Genomic DNA, 14,076 nt, shown 5'->3' on the forward strand with positions numbered 1-14,076 from the left:
ATGTGTCTTTGTTGCTGTTTCTTTCTGCCTGTTTGCAAACTATTTTTCCCCTTCCTTTTTTTTTTTCTCCTTTCCTTGCACGTTTGCCTCAGTTTTTTTAGACTGATTCTATTAACATTAGCATAACAAAGGAAGTTGCATGTATTTTTCTTAGGTTTGATAGTATATAAGGGAAGTAATAATTTGCCAGTGAGAATTTAATGGGGCTAATTACTCTAGTATGATTTATACAACAGTAAAATCATAGTTGCCTTGTGATAAAGTTGCAGGACTGGAAGTCGGGCAAGCCTGGCTTCTGTGCTGAGCTCTGCAACAGATTGACTGGCTTAAAGACCTGAAGCAAATGAATTTTTCATCATCTTATCTGTCAGAAGGGTAATTCTGTTTAGTTCTCAGGTGGGTTTTCATTCATTTTTGTAAACAGCCTTGAGATTCTCAGGTGGAAAGGGCAGCAGAGACAGTCTGGAAGCCCCACTCAGCATCATACTTGTTGCCGCAAACAGTCCCACAGATTTCAGATCACATTAGTAAGCATTATGCATTGAAGTCCAGACTCTCAGATATATTTAGGAACCACTCAGTGAAAACTGTGAGGCTTACGTACTTAAATATCTTCTAAGGATCTGCCTAAATACTGGGTGTGCTGAGTACAGTAATCCAGCAGATCTGACACCCGCCCTGCCTTTTTGATCTCTGCCTTCAGGTGTTGAATTTGAGCCAGAGTGCTAGGATCGTGTTGCAATTTTGTCTGCCTTTCCAAGGTACCCCCCCACACACACTCCGATAGACCAAAATCCTTGTTCTTCTCAGAGAAAGAAGCCTAAAGCCTTTTCATGGCCTGAAAAGGCAAAGTTGTTTTCCTCTTTAGAGCAAAACCTATAAATAGATCGCAAACTTATACAAGCTTGTGAATCCTGTGCTGCTTCAGAGCAGAACGAACGCCTTTTGAGACTCACAAACAAGATGGGCTTTGTAACAGAAAATAAGCTTATGCTGAACTTTAATAGATTTGCCTTTGCAGGAAAGTCAGGGACCACTCCTTAGCCGCCCTTTGTTGCTATCTTGAATTTCCTTCTTGTATCCCTCAGGCTTCTTAATTTTTTGCTTTGGGGTACTGCTTTGTCATGAGCCTGCAGGATTAACCCATGAGCCTCCTAACCTAGTCATTCTCCTGAGGATCTGGTTTGGAGGGCAGATATTAAAATTGCAATAGAGCTTGGATTTCAGGCCAACTGTTTATTGAATTTTCAGCCAGCAAAAGCTTTGGTAATTACCAAGAAATGCCAACGGCCTGTGCCACTTCCATCTGTGCCGATTTCTGCAGTTCTGGCTATCCTGCTATTCCTATCTCTTCAGTTTTTGTGCCATGTGGCTGCCTTTCTCTCATTTTCAGCTCTGACTTAGAACTGACAACCAGAAGCAGTAGGCAAAAAGCAAGAAGTGAGTACTAAGGAAAGAGACAAAAAGAAAAGACCTAGATAGAGTCTGAAACAAAGAGGTGCTCTGCACAAATTGTCCAACCGTGCTGCAAAGTACTGCCTTTATTTTTCCATTGCTCAGTGCACGGGTCTCTGTTGCACTGATCCATGTAAACAAAATAGAGATATTCGCTCTTGAGGACACAGTCTGTCCTTCCTTTCTGCTTGGCCCTGCACTGTGGTATGTAGACCTGTTCCTTTGGTCACACAGGAAAACAGCCTGGCACAAGAGTGCTCTCATAAGCAGAACCACCATGTCCTGCTTGAGCTGGTCATTGCCCAGGGGGGTTCTCCATGCCAGTGGCTCACACAAGCCACAGTTTCAACAAGTGGTGCTGACAACACTAGAAAAATTGGGTTTTTTGAAATGCTTATGTCTATGGATCTCTCTGATTTTATGCTGTTGTCATAACTGTGGCATGGGAGCCTCAAGGTGAGTTTTACTAAGAATGGGGGTTTTGTGGCTAATAGATGTATATGAGTAATGCATGTGATGATAGGAAAAGAGATCAAGTTCATACTCCTTTACTATTACCATGATATACACACAGTGCCCTCCTTTTAAAACAAACATGGGTACTGCACCTATTCATTCAGTGGACAAAAGTATGTTGTCCCTAATGAAACTGTTTTCCTTAGTTTGTAGGATAATTGTCAGGTTTTTCATGGGTCTGAGCATCTGTAAATGCTGCATGTTGCTCTGCAAAAGGAAGGAAGGAAGAACCAGATGGAAGAGCTTTCTTTACATTTTGTTTTATCTGCTTTTTAAAAATAATTGGTGAGAAGCTCTAAATTTTTCAGTTAAAAAATTAAAAAGCAGAGTATTTTAAAAACACTTAGTAGACAGCCTGTAACTACTGCCTGTCTTCTAACTGTGTAGGAGATTCAAACAGTGAGGCAGATTTATGTTTTATTGAAAACCTTGCTATTGCCTTTAGTTCGTAGCTGTAACTGACATGCACTGAATACATTTTTATCTTCCCTCTATTTTCAGGAAAAGATGGCACCTCTTCCCACCTGGTGACACCAGTTTCCTTTATCCCACTAGAATCCCTTATGAGGAATCCAGCATATTCAGCAAAGTCAATGTTGCCAATCCTGATCCGAAATGCTTTCCTGAGTTTAGGAACGCAACAGCCCATGTTGTTACACTAGGTCCAGGACAGGTACCATTCACATATACACTTAACATTACTTTGCAGCTTTTAGTAAATGATTTATATTGCTAAGGGTTAGGAAATCATAACCAGTTGACTATATTTCTGTCCCTCTACATTTTGCAGTCATGCTTGATATGTTTCTCTTGATACAGGAACTTTCTTAATAACCTAGTTATTATTTTACTAGCCTTTTACACAAACTGCAGACATTTGGAGAATTAATTCAGTAGACTCCCCAATTCCATAGCAATTCTTGCAGTCACTCCCAATTCCCTCTGCTTTAAAGGACTGAAAACTTTCTCAAGCAGTACTCTAATCTATCCACTCTGAAACCTGTATGTTGCATAAAATATATGATTAACGAGCATGTAGAGCCAGCAAAGGAACTCATTTATATTTTGATAGTGAGGAATAACCTTCACCAGGACACATTGGCCCAACTTGTTGCTTTAATAGCTGAATATTTATAGTGATGATACTTGCATTTAAAGTGCACACCATCCAGAGGTTTCATGATACTTTACAAGGATGTAAGGATATTAACAACCCTGTTTTACTGAGAAGGTCCAGTTAAAAGTACCTGGCTCAAGTCACACAGACCGTCAGCAGCAGAATGGGAGCAAGACTCAGAACTGTTAATATTTGGTCTCCTGCCATTAAGTGTCCTTCTCTTATTTAATCAACACAGTCTGTATTTAGAGCCTGAATTACCCTTTTCCATTCATTCAGCCGTACATGTCCTTGTAAAGCACTCCCAATGTTCATTGCTGTGACTGTGTAAGACAATGGGATTGCCACTTCTAGCACCTTTTAACCATTCTGCCAGATGTTGTTACCTCTTCTGAGCTGCCAGCTCAGTGACTTCTGTGAGTGTTCTCCAGCTCCTAGTTGACAAACCCAGCTGCCTTCAACAGCTAAAGAATAGATTTTTTTTGCTAATCCAGCTAGTTTTGGGGAGGCAGAGTGGGGAGCAGTCCTGTGAGCTGGCATTGGAACAGGATAGTAGTTTCCAACAAGAGGATGACGTCTGTCAACTGGGAACTATATGTTCTGCTTGCACTGTTGCAAATGGAAGGGAATCTGATCAACTCTTCTTTGTTTGCAGTACATTAACTTCTAGTCATACTCTTAAAGTAAAATGATTAATTTTGCCGTCTGTACTTTGTAATGTGACAGCATTTAATAATTTAAAGCACAAAGAACAAATTTTTACTGTTGATAAAAATGCCACATCCATTCAGCACTGCATTATCTATGATCCCCAACACTATTTCAATTTATAATATGCATAGGAATGATCAAGTATGATAGCGAGCCTTTAATATGATCTTAATTTTAATTAGGCTTACAGCAATTACAAATTAATCTTGCTAGGAATAAAGGTCCTGAGACAGCTCAGTAATACAGGTTCTCTGTATTGCCATGAAGGAGATACTGTTTAGATTTTTGGGGAGAAAGTAATGTAGGCAGTGATGGGGCTGTGGGGTATTGCCTTCATCCATTTTATCAGCATGTTTTGGGCAGTGCTTTCCAGCTTCTTATCCAGAAGCTTGTGGGGCAGCTGGCTGGAGACTGCTGCTGTTCGATGGAGAGGAAAGGAATAACTTAGAATTCCTCTGTTAACGAGAGAGAGGATCCCTAAATAATGATTTTGGTACAAGCTCAGTTTTGGCTTTCAGATAGAATAAATACAGTTACTTCAGGATTTGCAGCCAGCTTTGTTTTGCAATAACTTACAGCATCTCCACTCCTTCCCAGAGAATGAGCAGAATGTTTTGGATTAGATATTGTAACAATACTGGGCTTAAAAATAAAGACAAAGGTGTTCTTAGGTATTCAGGAGAGGAACTGCATGTAGGGTGAGTGCAGCTTTGAATATCAAAAACTTAATGTGTCTAATGCCACCTTCTGGTCACTGTGTCTCATTGTGTTTGCTACAAACCATTTTCTACAACCATTTAAGGCTTTAAAGCAGAATTCTTCCATATGACATTGTACCAATGCATAATGCATACTTTGTTTGCATTCTTTGCATCCTTTCACTGTATTCTTCAGAGGTGAATCTTCGTTATCAATTTAAATAGTTGGCTGACAACTCTAGGTTTTTGTAAGGTTTCATTCTGTACTTGACCAGTGGCTGCAGGCTGAATTTCCACAGTGGTCTTAATGCAGCACCTGGTTATACAATAATGATCTATTCTGGATACAAATTATGATAACATTTAGACATCTAACTTATTTAAATAGGCAGCTAAGTAGTTCTGGGATTTGCAGCTGTACATGACTACATTCACCAAGTTACAAGTTCAAGTTGTTTCACACAAATGTAGGGACTCCTTGTAAACATCTGGACCTGGTCACCTATGTGATGGTGTCAAGGTTGAATGGTAAGTATGGAGCAGGAGGCTGACTGCTGGTGAATTTGTATTCACCAAACTAGTGAGTGTTCACCCAAAGCATTAGTATTTTGTTTGTTCATAGATTATGTCATATTTCTAGTAATACCTTGATGTTTTCACAAATGTACTGCTTCAAACACTGCAAACAGGACAAAACCCATTTTAATATATTCCACCCTTTCTTTAGCTTAGCACCTGTCCCAGAGACATGAGGAAAGAGAGTTAGAGTAGGATCCATCACCCTTAACTTAAATCCTTTCCAGGACAGGTGTCCTGTCTGTCATCAGTGGGAAGAACCTGGCACCTCTACAGGGCAATTCATCCTGCCTGTCTCATACAGTTAGAGTCCTGCAGAAACATTCATCCATCTTGTATTTTTGCACAGGCTGTAAAAGGAGCCTATGCAAGTAGATGCTCAACTTTTTGATTATTAAAAATAGGTGAGATGAATCCCACCTGAAAAGGCTGTGAAAAACTGAGATTCTTCATAAATTCAAAATCATTGATCATTCTCTCCTCTGCCCCATCTCTCACCTGCTTCTTCCTTCCTTCCTGCTCACTAATGTAATTGTTCTTAGTCCATCTTTCTCTTAATCCATCTTCACGTCACTAGGCAACGGTAAAAAACTGTAAAAAGTGCATCTCAGCTTGGCTGAAGGTAGACACATGGAGACTCCACCTATCCGCCCTCCTAATGGAGGACAGGCACCTTACAGGCTAGGCTCATGTGAGAAATGCACTTCTCTCTCCACCCCAGAGAGGAGGGGCAGTGGACATCAGGGCCTGTGCTGCTAGGAGGCAGCTCGCAGCTGCCCTGCAGCCTGCTCTGCCGCTTCATGACCCTGTGTGCCAGAGGAGCTGCAGTGAAACTCTAGACACCTGAGATGAGGAAAGGCCTCACTGAGCCAGCCTAGTACTCAGAGGCCCATCAAGTGTGAGAAAGATGCTGTCTTCTAGCCTTAAAAAACATTATCAGGGTATGGGAAGAATAATTAAAAAAAAAATTACCAGCATTTTGGGTTGCTTGTCTCTGCCTTTCACTGGGAGCTTCTGCTCAGAGCTTCTCCTCACTTGCTTTTGCTTGGCTGCCTTCTAAAAGTCTAAAGAAACATGTCTCGAACTAAATCTGTATCCGCAACTACTACTGTCACTAAGTTCCTATGTACTGCAGCAAGGTTTTTGCTTTTTGTGCTTTTACTGTAGTAAGTAACACTATTGGATGCTGCTCAGCAGCCAGAGCTCAAAACAGCATAAGCAGATCTCTGACTTCTAATCCAGTCCTGAGCAAGCAAAAATGTTCATGAGGTCAGGCAGGGATTTACCTGTGTGTAACCTTTTAAAAAAAAAATTGTGTGGGAGGGCAGGGATGAGAACTTCAAATTGGCCTTAAAGTGGGGAACAGCACAACAGACCCCGTCTCAATAATCAGGAGAAATATAAGTGATATGAAGAAAGATGTAGTAAGTCAGGAAATGTAGTAATTCAAACTTTTTAAGAGGTAATAAAATGTTCCAGCTCAGGGTATATAAAAATATATTTTTTTAAAGGGACTGCAGTGAAAACTGCTTCTGTTGAAGAGTTGAAATGATTTTAGTTAAGGGAGAATTCAGAGTTGTCAGTGATATTGTGTATAGTGTACAGCTGATAACGCTTCTTTGGAGAGGTGGGGAAGGAAGAGAGGATTTTCATGTGTGAGACTACAGAGTTGGCCCTGAACCAGTCTGTGGAGAAGGCTCTATGCAGCACAGCAGAGAGTCTGACCAATCCTCTAGTTACCAGAGCTATCATCTCCATCACAGAAGAGGTAGAGAAGTCCAGGAGTGGAGCTTATACCATTACTGGTTATTTAAAAAGTAAAAAATAAATAAAAAATCAGCTTAGTCTTCAGTGCACACAAAACCCTACAAGCACGCCCCTAAAAGTCAAGCAAACCAAAGGTGAAACCTGCTCGTTCCTGAATCTACTCTCCCACTTCTCTCTTTGCAGGATTATTTTCTGTGTTCAGCTAAGTTCTGCTGCTCCCTTGTCAGCAGACTCCAATTTTTTAATTACCTTTTCCCATTTCTTCATCTTCCTTAAAGTTTTAGCCCTTTTGCCTTTTGATAATTTCAATTTTTTCACTGCCATAAATCCTTATTTTTACAAGCATAAGCTTGTTAAAGATACTTGCTTTCCCCTTTTTATGGTACCTGTTTTGCCTCTTGCAGTCACAGCTCTGTAGCTCCTCTATCAATTGCAAAGTGCCCAATACAGAAATATACAACTTCTGCAATTATTGCCCTCAGACTGCTGGCAAGTAAAATCAGATCAGTCTCTCCAAAAACCTAGTTCCTCCTCTTCAGTTTGAAGAGACTGGACTAGTTGATGGGATACACATTTTACTCCTGATTATACCTCCTCCTTCCAAAGCACTTGTCTCCACTTTGCACAAGCATTGTGTCAAGCCAGCAGGTTCCAGTCCTAATTTCCAGCTTGTTTTTCCAGACCACCCCTTTTACTGAAGCATCTACACACTTCCCTGGATTCCTTTCCTGCTCTTGATCCCCTACTACATACCATGTCTGCACTGTACCCCCATTGCCTAGCACCTACATCCACATCTCCAGCATGTTGCAAACTCACTCTTCCCATACAAGTCTTACAGTAAGGACCCAACTGTTGGAAACAGGCAATTACCTGAGAAACTATACTTACTGCTACTGTATAGCAAAATTTTCCCAGACTTCATTGTGCCCCATAAGAGAGCACCCAGCTTCTTTAACAGAAGAGTACAGTGTAAGATATGAGCCTTCATTTTTCCACCCATATGATTCCACAATGAGTGATACACGGGCAAGCATTTGCTCACAGATAATTCCACTGCAGCCAATGCAGCTACGCTATTGCTTAAATGGAGTCTATGTCTGTGTGATAGAAGTGATACCCTGAAGCTTGCTGAGTGTAGAAACCATGTTTTGGCTTCAGTCTGTGTAGGGTTTTGTGCCCTTTTAGATGTGAGGAATAAATAGTTGTCAGTGTTTTTTCTTAAGTAATTGCACTCCGCAGACTGATCTGCTTTGCATATTTTGAGATTGGTGAAACCTGAGCTCTGTACTGATGTGTGTGACATTAAGGTGTGTGCATGTCTGCAAACCTGTGTGTTTTCTACTATTCTGCCTTTCAGTTCTGTCTTTTCAGTGTCTTTTTCTAACAGCCTGTCTTGGTGATGTTCAGATTTGTAGCTAAATCCTGCCTTGTTTGACAGAGCATCTCAAAGTTGCAAAAACATCCTGGATAACTAGATATCACATTAAGCAGTGTGATCCATTGCTAGCAGTTTCAAACACAGCTAATTGCTTTTGATGTTTGCAACCATGTCTAATTAAGCAAGGGTTTGGTTTGTTTAATGGCAGGCCTATATTGTGCCACCAACGGCAGAGCTGTTTTTCCCCCCCCCTCTCTCTCTCAATTACTTCCTTCTCTATTTTGTATGCTGTACTGGATTAAAATAGTTTCCAATTGTTTTTGACCTTTAGAGGTCCACTGCTTCCCCCCCGATTTAAACTGAAGCCTGTGAAAAGCATTTTGTCCCGTGGTCCAAAATTAATTCCTGGTCTGAGTGTCCTGTGAGTTTGCAGAATTAGGGCCACAGTCACTGTTTCCGGCACAGAGATTTTCTGATTAGCCAGGTTATCTAGCTAGCAGGACATCCTTAAAAGTAATGTGTGTCTACCAAGGAGAGAGGAGGAAGGGGGGAAAAAAAGCTGTGATTCAGATACAGATCACTACAGATCACTTTCCCCATTCTGAAGTATTTTTATCCATCTCTGACCATTTTCATTCCCTGTCAAAAACTGTTCTTATGCTTTTCTTGATAGCTCTGGGCTAATCTAATATTCACTAATCTGTAAAGTTTGTACTATATCAAAACAACATTTATGTCTTTGTACCATAAAACCTAGGGTTAGAATCAATTTTATGTCAGACCTATCATCCTGATATAGTTGTAAAGCCTTGATCTAAACTAGATCATCACAATTTCTGGGATACCTTCTTTTAAAAGCATGCCTACTAGAATTGACAAGCTTCATATAGAAAAGTATTTACCAAAATTGCACATTGTTAATCATCTAGATGAGCATTAGGATACTGACTTTTGGTGAAGCCAGCTGGCAGTCCTTCTTTAGAAGTTGGGAAGTCTGCTCAATTGGAGAGTCTACAAAAGAATACTTGGCTTGGATGAGACTTTCTCTAAAGCCCTGCTCTACTGCTACACCAGCTGCAATCCCTTCATACAGCAGGACTTTGCCTATCTAGAACAGTTATGAGCTTACAGTCCTGCTTCACATGAGAAGATTTGGGATGAGAAGTAGTTCTGGATCATGTCCACTTCTCATATACTAGATGTTGATATGAGTGGAGGAGGGAGTGGACATTTTAGGCTTGAGAGAAGGCTCTTTAGAAGAGAGAGAGATAAAGATCACCTCCTACCCCCAACTCCTGTCCTCTCCTCTTTCTGCCTCTGCACCCCCATCGCCTTAAGTGAATCACTGTCTTTCTGCAGGCTGCTGCTGATACTCAGATGTGATGTCTCTTGATTGCAGGTCCTGCTTGTTCCAAGGCACTGGTGGCACTACGTGGAATCCATTGACCCTGTCACTGTCAGCATAAACTCTTGGATTGAACTGGTATTTGCCTTTTTGTGTCATGGTGATGTAGCACTTCCATGTCTCTGTATATTAAAGAGTAGGAAACCCACTGAGTTGCACATAAATAATCCTGTCCCAGATCTGATAACCTCACTTTTGAGTTGTTTTAATGGTGTTAAGCGTACATTTACATAGCATCTTTTATCCTCAGGGATCCCAGAACACTTTGCAGACTTGCATGCTGCCTCATTTATCAACCACAACTAAAACGCAGCTATGCTTTGACACTGGCACATTTGATTCAAGGTTTTTGCAAGAGAAAGTGAGAGAAAAGTAGTGTCTTCAATAAAAAACATTGAAAGGAATATGAGTGGGCACAGAAGTGATGCCAACCAGAGCTCAAGCTGCATTTCCAGTTCAGCTGCATTGAACAAGGATCAAGGGTGATGCATGTTGTCCCTTGCTTGCCAGGGTCAACCCTACTGGGTTTGCTGTAGTCAGAGGCTGGGGAGGGAAGAGCCCTTGCCAATGCAGTCTTTCTTCAAAAAGACTTTCCAAGCTTCCAGATCTGAAGCTGCAGTTCAGCAAAAGTCATAATAAGTTTACATCATTCAGGTGAGCAGTTAAACACATGCTCAACTTTTCATGTCTGACTTCTGATGGACTAATAGGCATTGTGTTGAATAGGGTTTGACAGAACAGTTCCACTTCAGGAACATGCTTACATGCAATGCTAAGTCAGGATTTAAATAAGTCACATTAATGTGATAGGAAGGGGGTGGCACCAGCTGTTTGAATTCTCATTTCTGTGTGATAGTTTTGACTTTTTGTTGCTCATGTTACCTAGTGTGCATGAAGCATTCCAGGGATATCATCTCAATATCCCAGAGGGTTTTCTGATTCAGATTACTTCATCATTAATCCTAGCTTGATAAAAAAGGCTCTTTGAAATGGCCTGTGAAAGATGCCTCGCTAAAATGCTATTGCATTTTTTGCACCTTTAGTAGGCTGAAGATCTGCAGGGGGATGAATTCATCCCTTCAGCTGCTGTTCAAACTACACAAGACATTTCTTGTCCCCTCAAACCAGGTGATTTCAGAGTAGAGGGACTTGCTGGGGCGTCTCTCATGGAGGAAGCTTCCACTTCTATGCATTTAGAAATGACAGACTGCCAGAGCCCACACTGGGCTCTTACAGAGCCCTAAGTAAGAGTCAGACCACGTCCCAGTGCCAGAGAAAGCTCCAAGGATATTACAGAGCAGCTATTGAAGCCTGCCTTAAATTTGATGCTCACACCAACATGAACTTCCACCCTAAGCTGCATCTCACAAATTGTCTCCTTCTGGAAAAGCAGGTCAGGATTGTGCTAGGCTGGTAACTCCCAAGTGGCTGGGTTGTGTTGGCTATAGCATTTCTTCCTGTTCTTTTATGGGCTGTAAGGAGAGAAGGGGGAGGTGGAGGGGGAAAAGTGGAAGTAAAATTCTGTGGCCTTCCCAGTCAGAAAGGTCTTGCTAAGGTCACTGAGATCCTGTCTGGTCCTAGTGGGATCAGGTGGTTGTATGTAGATAGTATTGGGAGCAGGAGAGTGTCTGTTGGATCTTGCTAACGAGTGATCCAGAATTAAAAGTTGCCACAAATGGGAAAAAAAAGACTATGGTGAATAAATCAATTGCATTGTAGCATTCAAGATAAACCTTAGAAAGGGATGTATGTAATCTTTGCAATGCAGATGAAAGGTCCTTACAGATCCCTGCAGATCATGGTGGCACCATTGTTAGATGTTGGGTTATGCAGTCTATGAAAATAAACTGACACAGATGCTGAAAGACAATACTGAGATCCCTTCCATTACCAAATCAAGCAGTTCGCACTTGCAACTGTTACCAACTGCTTTCATATTGACAAATGTGAATCATGCCAACATTGATAGTCCTAATGAAACTATTAATTGTTTTGGCAAGACTTTAAGATAGAAGTTGTTTTCAGCTGGATGTGAGTTATTCAAAGTACTCCTTGCTTCCTACCATATTCACACAATCAGTGCAACCCTGTTATTCAGCAGGCCAGGATGAATCCCAGGAGTGCAACATCTTAAAAATAATCATTTCCCAATGCAGATAATGAATTTTTAGTGTCTTGGGGGCCTGTTATGTAAGGCCGTCAATGGGCAGCGGATCCAGAGCCACAAAATGCTAAGAGCAGTTTCCCCCTGCTTCTATCCCAGATTCTACTCGGAGATCCAGGGTGAATTACTGCCTTCAACACATGCTAGCAAGATGCATGGTTTGCTTGACATGTTCCCCAAAGCCACAGTTAGGCAATTTAGGGCTGTTTGTTGACTAGGTTGTCTTTCTTTCAAAACATGCGTCTTCCAGGCACCTAAACAAGACCAGATTTATGTATCCACTCCTAGGCACCTGTCATTGAGATAACTAAATCACATGTCTTGTTTAGAGTCTCATTGCCTCCTCTCCACATATCCTTCACTTCCACATACTAGGAACCCAGTTAAATGCAAAAGAGAAGGCTAAAAAAAGATCCCATCAAGTTTTGTTTTGCTGTCCTAAACTAACTAGTACCCAGCTGCCTAACAGGATGATGCAAGAAGCAAAGGCCTGAAACAAAGAGCCAGTTACTGACTTAATTTTTGGTTCTGCAGGAGAGGTTTCATTAGAAGAAACATTTGTTTTTCCTTCTGCTGATGTTCAAGGCTGCAGCAGTATTTCAGCTTTTCTTAGTGTCACATGATAATATATTTCCTGAATTTTCATAAGACTCACTTCTGTGCCTCTGTAGCCCCCAGATATTTGCTAACTTGCTGTTAACATCCTTTGTATTTTAAGTACTTAAATTAGGCATAATATATAGATATATATAAAGTTTGCTAAGTACTTTCATGGTCCTTCTAGTCTTAAGGAGCCATATAAATGCATATCTTAATTAAATGCTAACATTGCATAGTAATTTGAAGCACCAGATTCAATTAACAGAACACTAATAAGAAAAAAAGATTACATACACACTGGAATCCATTTTTTGCAAATCCTTATTCAGATGAGTCATTGCACCAAAACCTATGTTATTACTTATGCGAGGGCTGTATGCATGAGTAAGGAGCTACAAAAGCCCGCAGCCTTTTGCTGACTTTGTATACATTAATATGGCTTTCAAAAGTAAGGCCATCCATTTAGCTCTTCCCAAGATCTTCCAGCTTTCTGCAGAGACGTAAGCGCTACCGTGTCTCCAAACACTTTTCTGTTCCTTTGAGATAGGACGCAGACCATGAAGCCCGTGTAGAAGAAGCAATAACTCGAACACTGGTGTGTGCCATAAAATCAGCAGAAAATCCCAGCAGTGCAGATCTTTGGCTAAATCCCACAGAGGTAAGCCCTCTCTTGCTCTCATTAGTAGCGGTAGCATAGAATTACTGCCACTTTGCTTAACTCCCTGCAATTCTTTCTACCTCCTGAAAAAAGGAATTTTCAATTCCTTCCCTTCATGTAGCAAAAAGTAAATCGGGGAAGATAATCATACAACACTGAGTTAAGGCATACCTCCTTATAACTGAGTGTATTCTGGGTATTTTCTTAGGTTGAGGCAACATCCCATGACATCAATCTTCAGTACCTAAATAGTGCAGTGTCTGCATATTTCAAGAGTCGAAAGGCAAGTGTGTCAGAGGAGGCACATCCCAGCAGCATCAGTGCAGAGAAAATGACAAGTGCCTCACACAAGAGGAGGAAAAGGCAAGTTGGCACTGAACCAGAGGGCTGCAAATTACTAACCCATGAAGCTGACTTTTCAACAGTTAAGGCAGAAAAGTTACAGAAAATACCTTTTGGGCCTCATCTTATTCAAGTTTTACCTCAGTCTCAAGAAACAAGCTCAAAGGGTGCAAGAGCAGTTGAAAGTGACTACAGAGATCTTATCCATGGAAATGAAGGAGGACATTTTGGAAAATTACACTGTGCCAGGAAGCAATTGGTAATGAGTAATGACTGTGAAACGCCTGCAAATCAAATGGATTCAGACGGCAGTCCAAATGCCTCACAAACAACCCTTTCTACCAATGATTTGCTGGACTGTTTGGTTAATCCACGTGTCATCAGTTTAGTGGCTCAGCTGCTGTTGGAGAGAACAAGAATTTAATGCTGGAGTGCTGTATCATTTCTGAAATAAATCAAATGGTAGCCTCCTGCTAGGTTTTTAAGCTCAGTAATAATTGAAAGGTTCAGGTCTTTGTTTCAAATACTTTTTAACAGATGCACTGGGAAACGCAGACCTGTTCTGATCTACAGGACATCCTGGTTAAATCGCAGAATGAAGCTGAGTGGAAAGATGACTAACTTGTTAATGAGGGATGGGAAGAGAAAGGATTAATTGGTCATAGAGTTCCTCAGTATTACAAACA

General features: G+C 41.0%; 1 protein-coding gene across 4 annotated transcripts in view; it reads left to right on the forward strand.

Annotated features, from left to right (window-relative positions):
• Window positions 1-13,863, forward strand: part of HSPBAP1 (HSPB1 associated protein 1) — a 36,728-nt gene extending 22,865 nt beyond the window's left edge. For all 4 annotated transcript variants that reach the window (XM_064514706.1, XM_064514707.1, XM_064514708.1 and 1 more), the window contains 4 exons: window positions 2,473-2,644; window positions 9,621-9,704; window positions 12,938-13,048; window positions 13,257-13,863. In XM_064514706.1, coding sequence (XP_064370776.1) covers window positions 2,473-2,644; window positions 9,621-9,704; window positions 12,938-13,048; window positions 13,257-13,814 — 925 coding nt within the window. In that variant the 3' untranslated portion in view covers window positions 13,815-13,863. The remainder of the gene's footprint in view (window positions 1-2,472; window positions 2,645-9,620; window positions 9,705-12,937; window positions 13,049-13,256) is intronic.
• Window positions 13,864-14,076: the final 213 nt, after the last annotated feature.

This window comes from Dromaius novaehollandiae, chromosome 7 (genome assembly GCF_036370855.1).
Source record: "Dromaius novaehollandiae isolate bDroNov1 chromosome 7, bDroNov1.hap1, whole genome shotgun sequence".
NCBI lineage: Eukaryota > Metazoa > Chordata > Aves > Casuariiformes > Dromaiidae > Dromaius > Dromaius novaehollandiae.